The sequence below is a fragment of the Bolinopsis microptera genome, chromosome 12 (assembly GCF_026151205.1).
Source record: "Bolinopsis microptera isolate Bmic1 chromosome 12, MBARI_Bmic_1.0, whole genome shotgun sequence".
NCBI classification, from domain to species: domain Eukaryota; kingdom Metazoa; phylum Ctenophora; class Tentaculata; order Lobata; family Bolinopsidae; genus Bolinopsis; species Bolinopsis microptera.
Genome location: NC_087083.1, coordinates 68,653 through 88,696, shown reverse-complemented (window position 1 = coordinate 88,696; position 20,044 = coordinate 68,653). Strand labels below are relative to the sequence as shown.

At 39.0% G+C, this 20,044-nt stretch overlaps 2 protein-coding genes across 2 annotated transcripts; one reads left to right on the top strand and one right to left on the bottom strand.

The window, feature by feature from the left end:
• Positions 1 to 286: 286 nt before the first annotated feature.
• Positions 287 to 18,928, top strand: LOC134824291 (FERM domain-containing protein 5-like). The gene is made up of 8 exons (XM_063836107.1): positions 287 to 445; positions 774 to 864; positions 1,024 to 1,187; positions 2,207 to 2,321; positions 14,462 to 14,618; positions 15,906 to 16,034; positions 16,706 to 16,851; positions 17,073 to 18,928. Exons 1-8 carry the CDS (start codon positions 306 to 308, stop codon positions 17,991 to 17,993), a joined length of 1,863 nt encoding a protein of 620 aa, XP_063692177.1. The 5' UTR covers positions 287 to 305; the 3' UTR covers positions 17,994 to 18,928.
• On the bottom strand, positions 17,994 to 18,490 carry LOC134824468 (SUMO-interacting motif-containing protein 1-like). The gene is made up of 2 exons (XM_063836373.1): positions 18,056 to 18,490; positions 17,994 to 18,008 (listed from the first exon to the last, which is right to left on the bottom strand). Exons 1-2 carry the CDS (start codon positions 18,488 to 18,490, stop codon positions 17,994 to 17,996), a joined length of 450 nt encoding a protein of 149 aa, XP_063692443.1.
• Positions 18,929 to 20,044: the final 1,116 nt, after the last annotated feature.

Below are 20,044 nucleotides of genomic sequence, written 5' to 3'. Positions count from 1 at the left end.
GGATGTTTACTGTTTAGGGGTGAGATATAACCACAAGTCCCTTTTCCTGACTTCACTTACGTATAAAGTGCACCGGGATCGCCACTGTTCACGCAGTATTACTCGATTATAATTCTGATACGTTGGAATTAAACGTCTTCCTTTATAATACTGATACATAATGATGTGTATTATTTAGGTAGATGAGTCAGTCTTCCTTTATAATACTGATACTTAATGATGTGTATTATTTAGGTAGATGTGTATTATTTAGGTAGATGTGTATTATTACACGTGTGTATTATTTAGGTAGATGTGTCAGTTTGATGCGGAGTAGTGGAGGTAAAAGACTAAACAACCCTAAGAAAGTCCTCTGTTGCAATGTGACTTTCTTGGACGATGCTGTAGCTACTTACGAGGTTCCTAAAGATGCGAAGGGGAGTGTGTTGTACCAGAGTGTAGTGAGGTATGTTACCATAGTTACACTACTAGTTACCATAGTTACACTACTAGTTACCATAGTTACACTACTAGTTACCATAGTTACACTACTAGTTACCATAGTTACACTACTAGTTACCATAGTTACACTACTAGTTACCATAGTTACACTACTAGTTACCATAGTTACACTACTAGTTACCATAGTTACACTACTAGTAACCATAGTTACACTACTAGTTACCATAGTTACACTACTTAGTGTAGTGAGGTATGTATATCTGTATTTCCCTTGTTGTTGTTAACATTATTAATACTTTATTTATCTGAGTATTAATTTATTATTTATTTAGGTCGCTGGATTTGAACTTGGAGTGTAAATATTTTGGGCTGCTCTTTACTGACGATTATAACTTTCCTCTATGGCTCGACCATGACAAAAAGGTACGATTAATTCACAATTTGTAGGGAGGCTTGTCAGATGCAACCAATGGTAATAAACCAACATATAATATTATAATAAGCAACATATAATAATAGGCATTTAATGAGCATCACCTTGTAATTTAGATGTGAAGTATTATTCTAATATTTTTATTTTAGATAAGAAGTCAGCTGAAGAGTGAACCACCCTACAAGTTTGAGTTTAGAGTCAAGTATTACGTGTCTGAACCGGGCTGCATGTTAACAGAGGAACTAACTAGATATCAGTTTGTTCTGCAACTCAAACAAGACATGTTCCATCAGAGACTCTCTTGCACCTTCAGGTACTGTTACAGCTAGTGTTACAGGACTGTTACAGCTAGTGTTACAGCACTGTTACAGCTAGTGTTACAGCACTGTTACAGCTAGTGTTACAGTACTGTTACAGCTAGTGTTACAGCACTCTTACAGCTAGTGTTACAGTACTGTTACAGCTAGTGTTACAGTACTGTTACAGCTAGTGTTACAGTACTGTTACAGCTAGTGTAACAGTACTGTTACAGCTAGTGTTACAGTACTGTTACAGCTAGTGTTACAGTACTGTTACAGCTATTGTTACAGTACTGTTACAGCTAGTGTTACAGTACTGTTACAGCTAGTGTTACAGTACTGTTACAGCTAGTGTTACAGTACTGTTACAGCTATTGTTACAGCACTGTTACAGCTAGTGCCACAGCACTGTTACAGTTAGTGTTACAGTACTCTTACAGCTAGCGTTACAGCACTGTTACAGCTAGTGTTACAGTACTGTTACAGCTAGTGTTACAGCACTGTTACAGCTATTGTTACAGCACTGTTACAGCTAGTGTTACAGCACTGTTACAGCTAGTGTTACAGCACTGTTACAGCTAGTGTTACAGCACTGTTACAGCTAGTGTTACAGCATTGTTACAGCTAGTGTTACAGCACTCTTACAGCTAGTGTTACTGTACTGTTACAGCTAGTGTTACAGTACTTTTACAGCTAGTGTTACAGCACTGTTACAGCTAGCGTTACAGCACTGTTACAGCTAGTGTTACAGTACTGTTACAGCTAGTGTTACAGTACTGTTACAGCTAGTGTTACAGTACTGTTACAGCTAGTGTTTCAGTACTGTTACTATACTGTCACAGTACTAATGTACTATGTAACTGTTTACTGTATACTACTTGTGCTAACTCTCTGACTGTTTCAAGCTATTTTGACCTAATTTCTAATTTATTTCATTTGATTAGAAGTACTACAGTACTAGTTACCATAGTTACACTACTAGTTACCATAGTTACACTACTAGTTACCATAGTAATCCACCACTACTTTTCAGAACACTAGCCTTGCTAGCTTCCTTTATTGTACAGTCAGAGCTGGGAGACTACGATCCTAAGATACACAAAGTTGGATACCTCAGAGAGTTCAAATTCGTTCCTAACCAGCCATCTGTAAGTACTTAGTAGTTCCTAACCAGCCATCTGTAAGTACTTAGTAGTTCCTAACCAGCCATCTGTAAGTACTGAGTAGTTCCTAACCAGCCATCTGTAAGTACTGAGTAGTTCCTAACCAGCCATCTGTAAGTACTGAGTAGTTCCTAACCAGCCATCTGTAAGTACTGAGTAGTTCCTAACCAGCCATCTGTAAGTACTGAGTAGTTCCTAACCAGCCATCTGTAACTATTAAATAGTTCCTAACCAGCCATCTGTAAGTACTTAGTAGTTCCTAACCAGCCATCTGTAAGTACTTAGTAGTTCCTAACCAGCCATCTGTAAGTACTGAGTAGTTCCCAACCAGCCATCTGTAAGTACTTAGTAGTTCCTAACCAGCCATCTGTAAGTACTTAGTAGTTCCTAACCAGCCATCTGTAAGTACTGAGTAGTTCCTAACCAGCCATCTGTAAGTACTGAGTAGTTCCTAACCAGCCATCTGTAAGTACTGAGTAGTTCCTAACCAGCCATCTGTAAGTACTGAGTAGTTCCTAACCAGCCATCTGTAAGTACTGAGTAGTTCCTAACCAGCCATCTGTAAGTACTGAGTAGTTCCTAACCAGCCATCTGTAAGTACTGAGTAGTTCCTAACCAGCCATCTGTAAGTACTGAGTAGTTCCTAACTACTGAGCCATCTGTAAGTACTGAGTAGTTCCTAACTACTGAGTAGTTCCTAACCAGCCATCTGGTGTTACTCTATTAGAAGTATGGTGTTACTCTATTAGAAATATTCGCACATGCTCATGGTGTCAAAGTAATGTCCATGTCAAATGTTTTAAGGATAATTTAGGCTGTACGAGTTGCTGTGAAAGTATCATTCCTGGATTTCACGCAACCTACTATGAAATCTATGACGACTACAGTAAACTTAATAGTGACATATTTAATCCGTACGATCAGAATAGTCGATTTAATCTTATTGGCGACGCCATGACCAACGAAGAGCATCAAGATACAACTTGGAGCAATATTTCATCTTTCCTAACTAGTTGTCAGTATAAACAACAACGTAACGTGAAAAAATCTACCTGCTCTCAACTTAAAACATTTTCTATGAACATAAGATCCCTTATTAAGAATATAGATCAACTACGTGATGATATTGAGACTTATGATAAGTATGATATATTGTGTTTTAACGAAACTAATTGCACTTTAGGGAAATTACCGAACGGAATAAACGACGTTACCTTAGATGGATTTCATGAACCATTTATCCAGGATCCAATTCGCCCATCTGGAAAAGGTGGGGGGCTAGCCACTTATGTACACAAACGTGTAGTCGATTATGATAAAATTGATATTTTTACTCCAAACCCTGAACCAACTAATACTAGTGGCGAATTTCAATTTATCAAGCTCCATCAGTGCAAAGGATACAACAGAACGAAAATAATTGGCAATGTTTACCGTTCTCCCGCTAGGAGACCTGAAGCGTTTCTAGAAATTTTCAAAAATACGCTGCACAACCTAGGGAGACACACCCGTAAACATATGACGCTTCATGGAGATTTCAACCTTGATTTACTGAAGCACAGCAGCGACCAAGCATGTCAGAACATTATAGATATTGCGTCCTCTTACGGTTTTATTCAAATTGTATCACGCCCAACTCGCCTAACGGACCATAGTGCCACGCTTATTGACCACATCTACACAAACAATCTTGAGGATACAATAAGCTGTAACGTCTTAACGACAGATATGTCTGATCACTTAGCAATAGTCACTACAATAAATCTTGATAACACGCCAACCAGCAGCTACCGCTCTGCGTCTAACTCACAAAATGTATCTCAAACTGAAACACGTAGATTTAACGACACCAACAATCAAAAATTCAGAGACTTAATTACAGATGAAAGTTGGTCAGAAATTTTTAACAATACCAATGATGCCAACGAACAGTTCAATAATTTAAATACGGCTTATAATAAGATTTACGAGTCCGCCTATCCCACAAAAAGACAAACACGAAGACAAAATGAACGTGTTAATCCGAAACCATGGATGCTGCCCTGGCTCGAAGAAGCTATAGAACGTAAAAATGAGTCATATTATGATTTTGTTAAGGAACCATCTGATAGTAACCGCAGTAAATATGACCGTCTGAAGAAGTTTTGTAATAAACACATCGATAAAGCTAAAAACAAGCACTTCAAAAAATTTTTTGAGCAAAACAAAGAAAATTCTAAGAAGCAGTGGCAAATGATAAACAGTCTTCTTAATAGGAAAAAATCTAAACCTACTTCAATTAAACTGACTGACGAAGACGGCTCAATCAGCACTCCGGCAGCTGTAGCAGAAAAATTTAACGATTACTTCTCAAACATCGCTCCTAAAATTAAGTCTGAAATTAGTAGTAGGACCACTTTTGATCCTGGTGGAACCCATAGCACACTTCGCAACGCCACTCCAAGTAGTATTTACTTAAAGCCAGTCACTGCCACAGAAATTCAGGACGTCATAAACCTGCTTAAGAATAAAGCCACACTAGACACTAAAATTGAACCTCTAAAAATCGCTAACAGCTGTCCCAGTTTTACTAGTGTACTAGCCCACGTTGTCAACAGTTCTTTTGAACAGGGGATCTTTCCACAGGCTTTGAAAGAAGCGAAGGTGGTCCCAATTCACAAAGGTGGATCTAAATCTGACATAAAAAATTACAGACCAATATCTCTTCTTGCTTCTTTCTCTAAAGTATTTGAAAAGATAATGCATAACCGAGTTATAAGTTTTTTAGATAAATACAGCATACTATGTGAAAACCAATACGGAAAATCAACATCTTCCTGATAGGAGAAAATCTTAATGAAGTTTACGATAAACTAATAACTCTTAGCGATGCTTTAGTTAAATGGGTAGATAATAATGGTTTAGCTCTCAACCTTAAGAAAACAAATTATATGATCTTCTCTCGACAAAGAAATCTTAATTATAGTGATGTGGCAATTTCTGGTGTCACAATTGAGAGAAAAACAGAAGCCCGTTTTTTAGGAGTTATAATAGATGATAAACTAAACTGGTCCCATCATATTTCTGCCATGAAAATGAAAATGTCCAGATACATAGGAGTCATGTACAAACTTAAAAAATATCTGCCTCTCGAAGCACGTCTTCAAATTTATCAAAGTTTTGTGCAGTCACACCTTAATTATTGCAGCCTTGTATGGGGTTTTGCTGCCAAGTCTCATATTGAATCGCTTTTTGTAAAACAGAAAATGGGCCTTCGAGCAGTATTACCTGGTTTCGTCAATTACTGGTACAAGGACGGTATCCCCCCAGCAAGTACCAAGTCTGGCTTTTATTCACATAAAATATTGACAGTACACAGTATCATTGTAAAGAACGCACTCATTTTAATGCATAAATTGAAAAACTTTCCTCATCTAGTACCATTGTCTCTCAAGAAAACAATTCCCAAAAGCGCACCATTATTTAATACTAACCTGGATTCTATTCTCACTACACAATGGTCAGAAAAGTATGGTCAACACCCTTACAACAACTCAGTATTTTTTAAAGGTCCATTATTAGCAATAAACCGATATAATGTTGCAGCAACTTCCCCGCTTAGTCTATTTAACCTGAACATTTACAAAACTTGTATAAAAACTATGCTCATCGATCAGCAAAATGAAAACATCGAAGACGATTGGCCTAATTTCATGTTATATTGTATAACAGGACTAAGAAAATCAAAGCGTAACATAAACCAAAATGCCGATAATAACCTTGTCTCTACATCTTAGATTATATGCACACACTTATGCATCACTCAATAAACGTCGCATATCTCATCAATTACACTGCCAACATAGGACATTCTTTTTTATCGCCGCGATTTCAAATCAAGTTACAAATTCTACAAATTTGAAGTGCTCAGTCTTGTTTTACTTTTCTTATCTTTACCTATTAACCATTGGAAAATAAAACTTTAAGCTATAAACCTTCATTGCATACTTTACCGGTAGAGTCTAAATTGAATAGTTTGAGATTTCCTTTACATTTTATATTTATGCATGTGCCCCACGGGGATGAATTTCTTATTACCATTGATATTATATATACTTTTTTGAGTAAACATTGGCTGGTACCACGGGCCAGTCCCCAACAAAAAAAAAAAAAAAAGTACTTAGTAGTTCCTAACCAGCCATCTGTAAGTACTTAGTAGTTCCTAACCAGCCATCTGTAAGTACTGAGTAGTTCCTAACCAGCCATCTGTAAGTACTGAGTAGTTCCTAACTAGCCATATGTAAGTACTGAGTAGGATAAGTATAGTAGTTACAAATTAAAATTGCTTGTTTGTTTGTTATTACAAGTATCTGAAGATTTAGCTACTCTATTGACTTGTTAAACTTGTATTATCTTCTAATTACTTGTGGGAGGTAATGTGTCACTAGTTACTTGTGGGAGGTAATGTGTCACTAGTTACTTGTCGGAGGTAATGTGTCACTAGTTACTTGTCGGAGGTAATGTGTTTAACGTGACATGCTCGCACTACTCAATACAATAACTCTAAACATCATTAGTATTATAATGATGTGGTGTGACTACTCGCTGCTACTAGAGTAGTAGTATAATGATGTGGTGTGACTACTCGCTGCTACTAGAGTAGTAGTATAATGATGTGGTGTGACTACTCCCCGCTACTAGAGTAGTAGTATAATGATGTGGTGTGACTACTCGCTGCTACTAGAGTAGTATTATAATGATGTGGTGTGACTACTCCCCGCTACTAGAGTAGTAGTATAATGATGTGGTGTGACTACTCAACGCTACTAGAGTAGTATTATAAAGTTATAATGATGTGGTGTGCCTACTCGCTGCTACTAGAGTAGTATTATAATGATGTGGTGTGACTACTCCCCGCTACTAGAGTAGTAGTATAATGATGTGGTGTGACTACTCCCCGCTACTAGAGTAGTAGTATAATGATGTGGTGTGACTACTCAACGCTACTAGAGTAGTATTATAAAGTTATAATGATGTGGTGTGCCTACTCGCTGCTACTAGAGTAGTATTATAATGATGTGGTGTGACTACTCCCCGCTACTAGAGTAGTAGTATAATGATGTGGTGTGACTACTCAACGCTACTAGAGTAGTATTATAAAGTTATAATGATGTGGTGTGCCTACTCGCTGCTACTAGAGTAGTAGTATAATGATGTGGTGTGACTACTCGCTGCTACTAGAGTAGTAGTATAATGATGTGGTGTGACTACTCCCCGCTACTAGAGTATTATTATAATGATGTGGTGTGACTACTCAACGCTACTAGAGTAGTATTATAAAGTTATAATGATGTGGTGTGCCTACTCGCTGCTACTAGAGTAGTATTATAATGATGTGGTGTGACTACTCCCCGCTACTAGAGTAGTAGTATAATGATGTGGTGTGACTACTCGCTGCTACTAGAGTAGTAGTATAATGATGTGGTGTGACTACTCCCCGCTACTAGAGTAGTAGTATAATGATGTGGTGTGACTACTCGCTGCTACTAGAGTAGTATTATAATGATGTGGTGTGACTACTCCCCGCTACTAGAGTAGTAGTATAATGATGTGGTGTGACTACTCAACGCTACTAGAGTAGTATTATAAAGTTATAATGATGTGGTGTGCCTACTCGCTGCTACTAGAGTAGTATTATAATGATGTGGTGTGACTACTCCCCGCTACTAGAGTAGTAGTATAATGATGTGGTGTGACTACTCAACGCTACTAGAGTAGTATTATAAAGTTATAATGATGTGGTGTGCCTACTCGCTGCTACTAGAGTAGTAGTATAATGATGTGGTGTGACTACTCGCTGCTACTAGAGTAGTAGTATAATGATGTGGTGTGACTACTCCCCGCTACTAGAGTAGTAGTATAATGATGTGGTGTGACTACTCAACGCTACTAGAGTAGTATTATAAAGTTATAATGATGTGGTGTGCCTACTCGCTGCTACTAGAGTAGTATTATAATGATGTGGTGTGACTACTCCCCGCTACTAGAGTAGTAGTATAATGATGTGGTGTGACTACTCAACGCTACTAGAGTAGTATTATAAAGTTATAATGATGTGGTGTGCCTACTCGCTGCTACTAGAGTAGTAGTATAATGATGTGGTGTGACTACTCCCTGCTACTAGAGTAGTAGTATAATGATGTGGTGTGACTACTCGCTGCTACTAGAGTAGTAGTATAATGATGTGGTGTGACTACTCCCCGCTACTAGAGTATTATTATAATGATGTGGTGTGACTACTCGCTGCTACTAGAGTAGTATTATAATGATGTGGTGTGACTACTCGCTGCTACTAGAGTAGTAGTATAATGATGTGGTGTGACTACTCGCTGCTACTAGAGTAGTAGTATAATGATGTGGTGTGACTACTCGCTGCTACTAGAGTAGTATTATAATGATGTGGTGTGACTACTCCCCGCTACTAGAGTAGTATTATAATGATGTGGTGTGACTACTCCCCGCTACTAGAGTAGTAGTATAATGATGTGGTGTGACTACTCGCTGCTACTAGAGTAGTATTATAATGATGTGGTGTGACTACTCCCCGCTACTAGAGTAGTATTATAATGATGTGGTGTGACTACTCCCCGCTACTAGAGTAGTATTATAATGATGTGGTGTGACTACTCGCTGCTACTAGAGTAGTATTATAATGATGTGGTGTGACTACTCGCTGCTACTAGAGTAGTAGTATAATGCTGTGGTGTGACTACTCCCTGCTACTAGAGTAGTAGTATAATGATGTGGTGTGACTACTCGCTGCTACTAGAGTAGTATTATAATGATGTGGTGTGACTACTCCCCGCTACTAGAGTAGTAGTATAATGATGTGGTGTGACTACTCCCCGCTACTAGAGTAGTAGTATAATGATGTGGTGTGACTACTCGCTGCTACTAGAGTAGTAGTATAATGATGTGGTGTGACTACTCGCTGCTACTAGAGTAGTATTATAATGATGTGGTGTGACTACTCCCCGCTACTAGAGTAGTATTATAATGATGTGGTGTGACTACTCCCCGCTACTAGAGTAGTAGTATAATGATGTGGTGTGACTACTCGCTGCTACTAGAGTAGTATTATAATGATGTGGTGTGACTACTCGCTGCTACTAGAGTAGTATTATAATGATGTGGTGTGACTACTCCCCGCTACTAGAGTAGTATTATAATGATGTGGTGTGACTACTCCCTGCTACTAGAGTAGTAGTATAATGATGTGGTGTGACTACTCGCTGCTACTAGAGTAGTAGTATAATGATGTGGTGTGACTACTCCCCGCTACTAGAGTATTATTATAATGATGTGGTGTGACTACTCGCTGCTACTAGAGTAGTATTATAATGATGTGGTGTGACTACTCGCTGCTACTAGAGTAGTAGTATAATGATGTGGTGTGACTACTCGCTGCTACTAGAGTAGTAGTATAATGATGTGGTGTGACTACTCGCTGCTACTAGAGTAGTATTATAATGATGTGGTGTGACTACTCCCCGCTACTAGAGTAGTATTATAATGATGTGGTGTGACTACTCCCCGCTACTAGAGTAGTAGTATAATGATGTGGTGTGACTACTCGCTGCTACTAGAGTAGTATTATAATGATGTGGTGTGACTACTCGCTGCTACTAGAGTAGTAGTATAATGCTGTGGTGTGACTACTCCCTGCTACTAGAGTAGTAGTATAATGATGTGGTGTGACTACTCGCTGCTACTAGAGTAGTATTATAATGATGTGGTGTGACTACTCGCTGCTACTAGAGTAGTATTATAATGATGTGGTGTGCCTACTCGCTGCTACTAGAGTAGTATTATAATGATGTGGTGTGACTACTCGCTGCTACTAGAGTAGTAGTATAATGATGTGGTGTGACTACTCGCTGCTACTAGAGTAGTATTATAATGATGTGGTGTGACTACTCCCCGCTACTAGAGTAGTATTATAATGATGTGGTGTGACTACTCCCCGCTACTAGAGTAGTAGTATAATGATGTGGTGTGACTACTCGCTGCTACTAGAGTAGTAGTATAATGATGTGGTGTGACTACTCGCTGCTACTAGAGTAGTAGTATAATGATGTGGTGTGACTACTCGCTGCTACTAGAGTAGTAGTATAATGATGTGGTGTGACTACTCCCCGCTACTAGAGTAGTAGTATAATGATGTGGTGTGACTACTCCCCGCTACTAGAGTAGTATTATAATGATGTGGTGTGACTACTCGCTGCTACTAAAGTAGTAGTATAATGATGTGGTGTGACTACTCGCTGCTACTAGAGTAGTATTATAATGATGTGGTGTGACTACTCGCTGCTACTAGAGTAGTAGTATAATGATGTGGTGTGACTACTCGCTGCTACTAGAGTAGTAGTATAATGATGTGGTGTGACTACTCCCCGCTACTAGAGTAGTAGTATAATGATGTGGTGTGACTACTCGCTGCTACTAGAGTAGTATTATAATGATGTGGTGTGACTACTCCCCGCTACTAGAGTAGTATTATAAAGTTATAATGATGTGGTGTGCCTACTCGCTGCTACTAGAGTAGTAGTATAATGATGTGGTGTGACTACTCGCTGCTACTAGAGTAGTATTATAATGATGTGGTGTGACTACTCCCCGCTACTAGAGTAGTATTATAATGATGTGGTGTGACTACTCCCCGCTACTAGAGTAGTAGTATAATGATGTGGTGTGACTACTCGCTGCTACTTGAGTAGTATTATAATGATGTGGTGTGACTACTCGCTGCTACTAGAGTAGTATTATAATGATGTGGTGTGCCTACTCGCTGCTACTAGAGTAGTATTATAATGATGTGGTGTGACTACTCGCTGCTACTAGAGTAGTAGTATAATGATGTGGTGTGACTACTCGCTGCTACTAGAGTAGTAGTATAATGATGTGGTGTGACTACTCCCCGCTACTAGAGTAGTAGTATAATGATGTGGTGTGACTACTCCCCGCTACTAGAGTAGTAGTATAATGATGTGGTGTGACTACTCGCTGCTACTAGAGTAGTAGTATAATGATGTGGTGTGACTACTCGCTGCTACTAGAGTAGTATTATAATGATGTGGTGTGACTACTCCCCGCTACTAGAGTAGTATTATAATGATGTGGTGTGACTACTCGCTGCTACTAGAGTAGTAGTATAATGATGTGGTGTGACTACTCGCTGCTACTAGAGTAGTAGTATAATGATGTGGTGTGACTACTCCCCGCTACTAGAGTAGTAGTATAATGATGTGGTGTGACTACTCGCTGCTACTAGAGTAGTATTATAATGATGTGGTGTGACTACTCCCCGCTACTAGAGTAGTAGTATAATGATGTGGTGTGACTACTCGCTGCTACTAGAGTAGGTCTGACACTAGATTTGTTAAGTGGTCCTTAAAGCCACATTACTACTGACTGGTACATTAGTGACAGTATGGTATCGTAGTTGCTTGGCAACAGAGATTCTGAGCGCCAGTAATGGATTTTAATGCTCCACTAACTTTCAAATATCCACATGTATTTATTATGTAGGTTTATTAAGAAACAGGTTGAGTGCTCACTGTGAGAACACGTGCTTTTTCCTATTACTATATAATATATAATGATGGTATTCTAACTGATAAACATAATAAATACCCAAGCTAAATGATATAATAGCTTATAATAGTACGTGTTTAGCTAAATTATTGTAATACCTGAACACCTATACTATAGTTAGGGAATAATGCAAAATATAACTACTACCCACAACAAGGGAGAATCACATAGCAGATTAAAATAATGCTAATAAACTATATCAGAAAACGTACCTTCATACGTACCAGCTAGCACGTGTATAACAGTGCAGATCTTTACATTACGTGTTGTGTACAGGTGATATACCTTGATATGGCCTGATCACTGTAGTACTTGCAATGACAAGTATTCCTTAAATATGTACTCACAAGTGAAGATTAAGATTATTTCTGCGTCTACTCAAACTAAAGGACATATTAGTGATAAAAGTAAACACAGTGACCCCTAATGTCCCCTGATAAAAGTAAACGCAGTGACCCCTAATGTCCCCTGATAAAAGTGACCCCTAATGTCCCCTGATAAAAGTAAACGCAGTGACCCCTAATGTCCCCTGATAAAAGTGACCCCTAATGTCCCCTGATAAAAGTGACCCCTAATGTTCCCTGATAAAAGTGACCCCTAATGTCCCCTGATAAAAGTGACTCTTAATGTTCCCTGATAAAAGTGACCCCTAATGTCCCCTGATAAAAGTGACTCTTAATGTTCCCTGATAAAAGTGACCCCTAATGTCCCCTGATAAAAGTGACTCTTAATGTTCCCTGATAAAAGTGACTCCTAATGTCCCCTGATAAAAGTGACTCTTAATGTTCCCTGATAAAAGTGACCCCTAATGTCCCCTGATAAAAGTGACTCTTAATGTTCCCTGATAAAAGTGACCCCTAATGTCCGCTGATAAAAGTGACCCCTAATGTTCCCTGATAAAAGTGACCCCTAATGTTCCCTGATAAAAGTGACCCCTAATGTCCCCTGATAAAAGTAAACGCAGTGACCCCTAATGTCCCCTGATAAAAGTGACCCCTAATGTCCCCTGATAAAAGTGACCCCTAATGTTCCCTGATAAAAGTGACCCCTAATGTCCCCTGATAAAAGTGACTCTTAATGTTCCCTGATAAAAGTGACCCCTAATGTCCGCTGATAAAAGTGACCCCTAATGTTCCCTGATAAAAGTGACCCCTAATGTTCCCTGATAAAAGTGACCCCTAATGTCCCCTGATAAAAGTGACCCCTAATGTTCCCTGATAAAAGTGACCCCTAATGTCCCCTGATAAAAGTGACCCCTAATGTCCCCTGATAAAAGTGACCCCTAATGTTCCCTGATAAAAGTGACCCCTAATGTTCCCTGATAAAATTGACCCCTAATGTCCCCTGATAAAAGTGACTCCTAATGTTCCCTGATAAAAGTGACCCCTAATGTTCCCTGATAAAAGTGACCCCTAATGTCCCCTGATAAAAGTGACCCCTAATGTTCCCTGATAAAAGTGACCCCTAATGTCCCCTGATAAAAGTGACCCCTAATGTTCCCTGATAAAAGTGACCCCTAATGTCCCCTGATAAAAGTGACCCCTAATGTTCCCTGATAAAAGTGACCCCTAATGTCCCCTGATAAAAGTGACCCCTAATGTTCCCTGATAAAAGTGACCCCTAATGTCCCCTGATAAAAGTGACCCCTTATCTCCCCTGATAAAAGTGACCCCTAATGTCCCCTGATAAAAGTGACTCCTAATGACCCCTGATAAAAGTGACCCCTAATGTTCCCTGATAAAAGTGACTCCTAATGTTCCCTGATAAAAGTGACCCCTAATGTTCCCTGATAAAAGTGACCCCTTATGTTTCCTAATAAAAGTAACCCCTAATGTCCCCTGATAAAAGTGACCCCTAATGTTCCCTGATAAAAGTAACCCCTAATGTTCCCTGATAAAAGTGACCCCTAATGTTCCCTGATAAAAGTGACCTCTAATGTCCCCTGATAAAAGTGACCCCTAATGTCCCCTGATAAAAGTGACCCCTAATGACCTAATGTCCCCTGATAAAAGTGACCCCTAATGTCCCCTGATAAAAGTGACCCCTAATGTTCCCTGATAAAAGTGACCCCTAATGTTCCCTGATAAAAGTGACTCCTGATGATTGAAACTCCCGACAGGATCTAGAGAGTGAGATAAAGGAGCTGCACGCAATGCACCTGGGTCTAACACCTAGTTACCACCTAGTTACCACTTAGTTACCACCTAGTTACCACTTAGTTACCACCTAGTTACCACTTAGTTACTACTCAGGATCTAGAGAGTGAGATAAAGGAGCTGCACAGAGTGAGATAAAGGAGCTGCACGCAATGCACCTGGGTCTAACACCTAGTTACCACTTAGTTACCACAGTTACTACTCAGGATCTAGAGAGTGAGATAAAGGAGCTGCACGCAATGCACCTGGGTCTAACACCTAGTTACCACATAGTTACCACCTAGTTACCACCTAGTTACCACCTAGTTACCACTTAGTTACCATAGTTCTACTCAGGATCTAGAGAGTGAGATAAAGGAGCTGCACGCAATGCACCTGGGTCTAACACCTGAGGAAGTAGAGCTGAAGTATTTGGAGAAAGCTAAGTGGTTAACAGCGTATGGAGTGGACATGAGGAGCGTGAAGGATTGTCATGGGCTTCAACTTAAACTAGGTAAGTTATAAACCTTGCCTTGTTAAACTAGGTAACTTATAAACCTTGCCTTGTTGAACTAGGTAACTTATAAACCTTGCCTTGTTGAACTAGGTAACTTATAAACCTTGTCTTGTTAAACTAGGTAACTTATAAACCTTATCTTGTTAAACTAGGTAACTTATAAACCTTATCTTGTTAAACTAGGTAACTTATAAACCTTATCTTGTTAAACTAGGTAACTTATAAACCTTGCCTTGTTAAACTAGGTAACTTATAAACCTTGCCTTGTTAAACTAGGTAACTTATAAACCTTGTCTTGTTAAACAAGGTAACTTATAAACCTTGCCTTGTTGAACTAGGTAACTTTTAAACCTTGTCTTGTTAAACTAGGTAACTTATAAACCTTGTCTTGTTAAATTAGGTAACTTATAAACCTTGTCTTGTTGAATGTTGAACTAGGTAACTTATAAACCTTGCCTTGTTAAACTAGGTAACTTATAAACCTTGTCTTGTTAAACTAGGTAACTTAATATAAACCTTGTCTTGTTAAACTAGGTAACTTATAAACCTTGTCTTGTTGAATGTTGAACTAGGTAACTTTTAAACCTTGCCTTGTTGAACTAGGTAACTTATAAACCTTGCCTTGTTAAACTAGGTAACTTTTAAACCTTGTTTTGTTAAACTAGGTAACTTTTAAACCTTGTTTTGTTAAACTAGGTAACTTATAAACCTTGCCTTGTTAAACTAGGTAACTTATAAACCTTGTTTTGTTAAACTAGGTAGCTTATAAACCTTGTCTTGTTAAACTAGGTAACTTTTAAACCTTGTTTTGTTAAACTAGGTAACTTTTAAACCTTGTCTTGTTAAACTAGGTAACTTATAAACCTTGTTTTGTTAAACTAGGTAACTTATAAACCTTGTCTTGTTAAACTAGGTAACTTATAAACCTTATCTTGTTAAACTAGGTAACTTATAAACCTTGTCTTGTTAAACTAGGTAACTTATAAACCTTGTCTTGTTAAACTAGGTAACTTATAAACCTTGTCTTGTTAAACTAGGTAACTTATAAACCTTGTCTTGTTAAACTAGGTAACTTATAAACCTTGTCTTGTTAAACTAGGTAACTTATAAACCTTGTTTTGTTAAACTAGGTAACTTATAAACCTTGTCTTGTTAAACTAGGTAACTTATAAACCTTGTCTTGTTAAACTAGGTAACTTATAAACCTTGTCTTGTTAAACTAGGTAACTTATAAACCTTGCCTTGTTCAACTAGGTAACTTAATATAAACCTTGTTCCTGGCAGGTATAGCACCGTCTGGTATCCAGGTTTATCAAGGCGGTTCTCTTCTCAACACTTTTGAGTGGCCTCGTGTCACTAAACTTAAATTTCACCAGAAGAAATTCCTTATAAAAGTGCAGCCAAAAGAACCCGGTATGATAGAAATTAATTTAAAAATTAATTAAAGTTATACCAGTCCACTATTATACCAGTCCGCTGATTGGTGAGGATTATAATAGCTATTTGTAGTTACTCAACAGACATATTGATTATTGCACTTCCTTTTCCCTTACAGCTCAGTTTGTAACGCTTACAATGTGCATTGTACCCATTGTAATTCAATGCTTAGATAACGTTATCATGTGACAAAAGGGAATACGATATCGTTTTTATTATTCTACCAAAGTTAACAGTACAATATACAGAGAACCCCCGATTTACCGCAAACCCTGATTTACCGCGCCATTTCTTCCCCCAAACTGTGCTTAACATGTTGATGTTACCACTGTAAGATGTGGACAATCAAAACCCCGATTTACCGCGAGTCCCGTGTTATAAGGGTTTTACCGTACAAAGAAAGCGGGGAAATGATACATCTGAACTATTATTAGCGTATAATTATATATAATTACCGTATAATTATATATAATTACCGTATAATTATATATAATTATATATAATTACCGTATAATTATATATAATTACCGTATAATTATATATAATTACCGTATAATTATCTAATTATATATAATTACCGTATAATTATATATAATTACCGTATAATTTTATATAATTACCGTATAATTTGCAAGAATATAATACAGGATCACGTGAGCAAGAACACTCCTTTATAATAGAGAGAACAAAACACTGCAAAGCTCTGTGGAAGATCTGTATTGAACACCACGACTTCTACAAGAGTTTACCTCCAATTGACAGAAACGCTACTCTTCACAGGTCTACTAGTCAGGTAAATGTGATAAAAAACTTAAATCTTTGTTTACTTCGTTTAGCAAAAACTTGTAAAATTTTTAAATTTTCACTACTAGAACTCTTGAACAAATCATAACTTGATCCGTAAGTAGCCGATATGCTTGTAATCTTCACTTATGAACTAATATGTGAGAGATTATCTAATTTGTGAGAGATTATCAACTATAAGCTATTCTAAAACCACCTAATTTCCCTCAGAAGTCACATAGAAATGGAACACAGAGCCGTGCTAATATCCCGATAGAGACCCCGCGAGAGCGAGCAGACCAAACACCGCGTGATCGAGGAGACTCTCACCACACACCGCGAGGAGACTCTCACCACACACCGCGAGGAGACTCTCACCACACACCGCGAGGAGACTCTCACCACACACCGCGAGGAGACTCTCACCACACACCGCGAGGAGACTCTCACCACACACCGCGCATTCACCGCTCTCAGCCCAACACTCCACATCGCAACACTGACGCTGCTCCACGCAACACGACCACTCCTTCCAGGCCACAACACGTGCCACGTGTACCAGACTACTCCCGCAAAGCTGAGCCGCGCGCTCCTGAGTACACACGTGCAGCACCAGACACTCGCCCACGTGCAGCACCAGACACTCGCCCACGTGCAGCACCAGACATTCGCCCACGTGCTGACTACTACAACTCCCTGCCGCGGAAGCGCCATGACTACCCCGGGGACACGAACAGATACAATGAGACGGGATACTACGATAAGAATATAACTAACTACAATAACCATAGTAACGGAGCACTTAACAAGCGCTCTAAGTCTATAGGAGCAGGAGATGTGCTGGATCTAGACTACCCTGAAAAACAGCGTCCTTACTCTGGGACCAACTATCGTACGGACTATCGGGACTATAATTACGGAGCTTCTAACGAGGCTTTTAGAACCTTCTTTACAGACACAGTGCTACAAAACAAGACTCAATACCACAGCAGTGTAGGTAAATCCTGGGCTAACAATGTTAACTATGCGGCACAGCCCCCAACAAACGGGTCTAAGAGCACACCTGATGTCAGATTAGCTGCTTCACAGCCTGCCTTCATGACCTCCTCTGCTATGAGACAGGCCAACTTTCTCATGACCACTGAACTGTAGTCACGTGGTGTTGTGCTGACGTCACGTGGTGTTGTGCTGACGTCACATGGAGTTGTGCTGACGTCACGTGGAGTTGTGCTGACGTCACGTGGAGTTGTGCTGACGTCACGTGGAGTTGTGCTGACGTCACGTGGTGTTGTGCTGACGTCACGTGGTGTTGTGCTGACGTCACGTGGTGTTGTGCTGACGTCACGTGGTGTTGTGCTGACGTCACGTGGAGTTGTGCTGACGTCACGTGGAGTTGTGCTGACGTCACGTGGAGTTGTGCTGACGTCACGTGGAGTTGTGCTGACGTCACGTGGTGTTGTGCTGACGTCACGTGGTGTTGTGCTGACGTCACGTGGAGTTGTGCTGACGTCACGTGGAGTTGTGCTGACGTCACGTGGTGTTGTGCTGACGTCACGTGGTGTTGTGCTGACGTCACGTGGAGTTGTGCTGACGTCACGTGGTGTTGTGCTGACGTCACGTGGTGTTTTCATGATGACACTTGGTGTCATGATGTTGCAGGATAGCTGATATTTAATTTAAAGTTCAGAATATTGGAAGACGTTTCTAATGTTTATGTTTTAGAGCTAAAAACTCTGGTTTATTAGATTTATTATTTGACATTGCTGAGTTGGGTTTTTAAGGTTTAATCACGTGACATACTATCAACTTAATCGATTAACACTATTAATTAATTAATACTATTAATTAATTAACACTATCGGTCAATTCGCACTATTCATCAGAGAATTTTATACGAATGATTACTTTAGACATATTATTCGTGACTGTAGGGTATTTTACTCAAATTATTTCACATACATGTTGACAGTATAATCATTATGATTGTTTATATTTGTACATGATTATCAGTAACTTTAATTCAGTTGTTCTATGACAGAGAATATGACATTTTGTTGACATAAGCAGTTTATACAAAAGTTTAGTTCAAACAAATAGCGAGTTTAACTTTATCAGAACAATAACACATGTTTCGTGTGTGTATACATATTACATACATGCATATGAGTCAGAGTCCTTAATTTGAAACAATTTGCAATGCTTACCAAGTCTTTATATAGGAGGGAATATGATGTGTTTTATGAAGGAGTTAGTATGATGTGTTTTATGAAGGAGTATACTACTTGCTTGTTGGTAGGGAGATTTGTATTCAATAGAAGTAAAATATCACGTGTTAATGTATGTACTACTGGTTTATCCACCCTCTCCCTTTATGTTAGTAGGTCGTATAACGTAATCAGTCACTAGGACAATGGTTATCAGTCATGTCAGGTATTTTGATATTACACATGAATCTAGGTGTGGTACTGTAGAAAGAGGGAGAGGGGGGGGGGGGGGGCACCGCTATAATCCTCAAGCAGTATGTGTTTGCACATTTCAGCAGTAAAAGATAAAACATACATGCTACATGAAGAGGTCTCCTTCTAGTCGTTGGAGTGGCCTGCATCACACACATCTCTTCTACGGCGTAACATGTTCCTCCATTCCACTCGTTTCAGAGCTAAGTGTTTTACTGCGTCTCTGCTGATGTTATCGACACCTGTAAATTCAGCCGCATCCTCGAGTACACAGGCCATCCAGCCTTTGCAGGGTCCCCAAAAGATAAAAGAATTACGCTAATTTAAATAGTGCTGATATCTGGTTACTTAAACCAAATGGTTCCACCTGGACACGACCAACCCTGGCCCCTTTGCTCGAGGAATAATTTATCTCTGAGTTCTGATCACAGTTACAAGATAATCCACTTAGCAGTTACATAACCGGTCTTTCAATTGGTTGTCATGGTAACCATGATATCAGTAATGTGTGACAACACATTCCTTTGTATCTTAAAATTCACGCTCATATTGTCCTGTTCGAGAAATTCTACATCCAGTGTTTAGCCCCTTTAAATTATAACGGTTTTTAACGCATCTTTAAAACTGACGAATAACCTGGTATTGTGATGTTTATAATGGTAACTCATTTCATAAACATGTCTGTTGACATAATATCTGAAGTCTGAGAACATTGTACAAAAAGACTTGGTCAGTGGTAACTAGGAG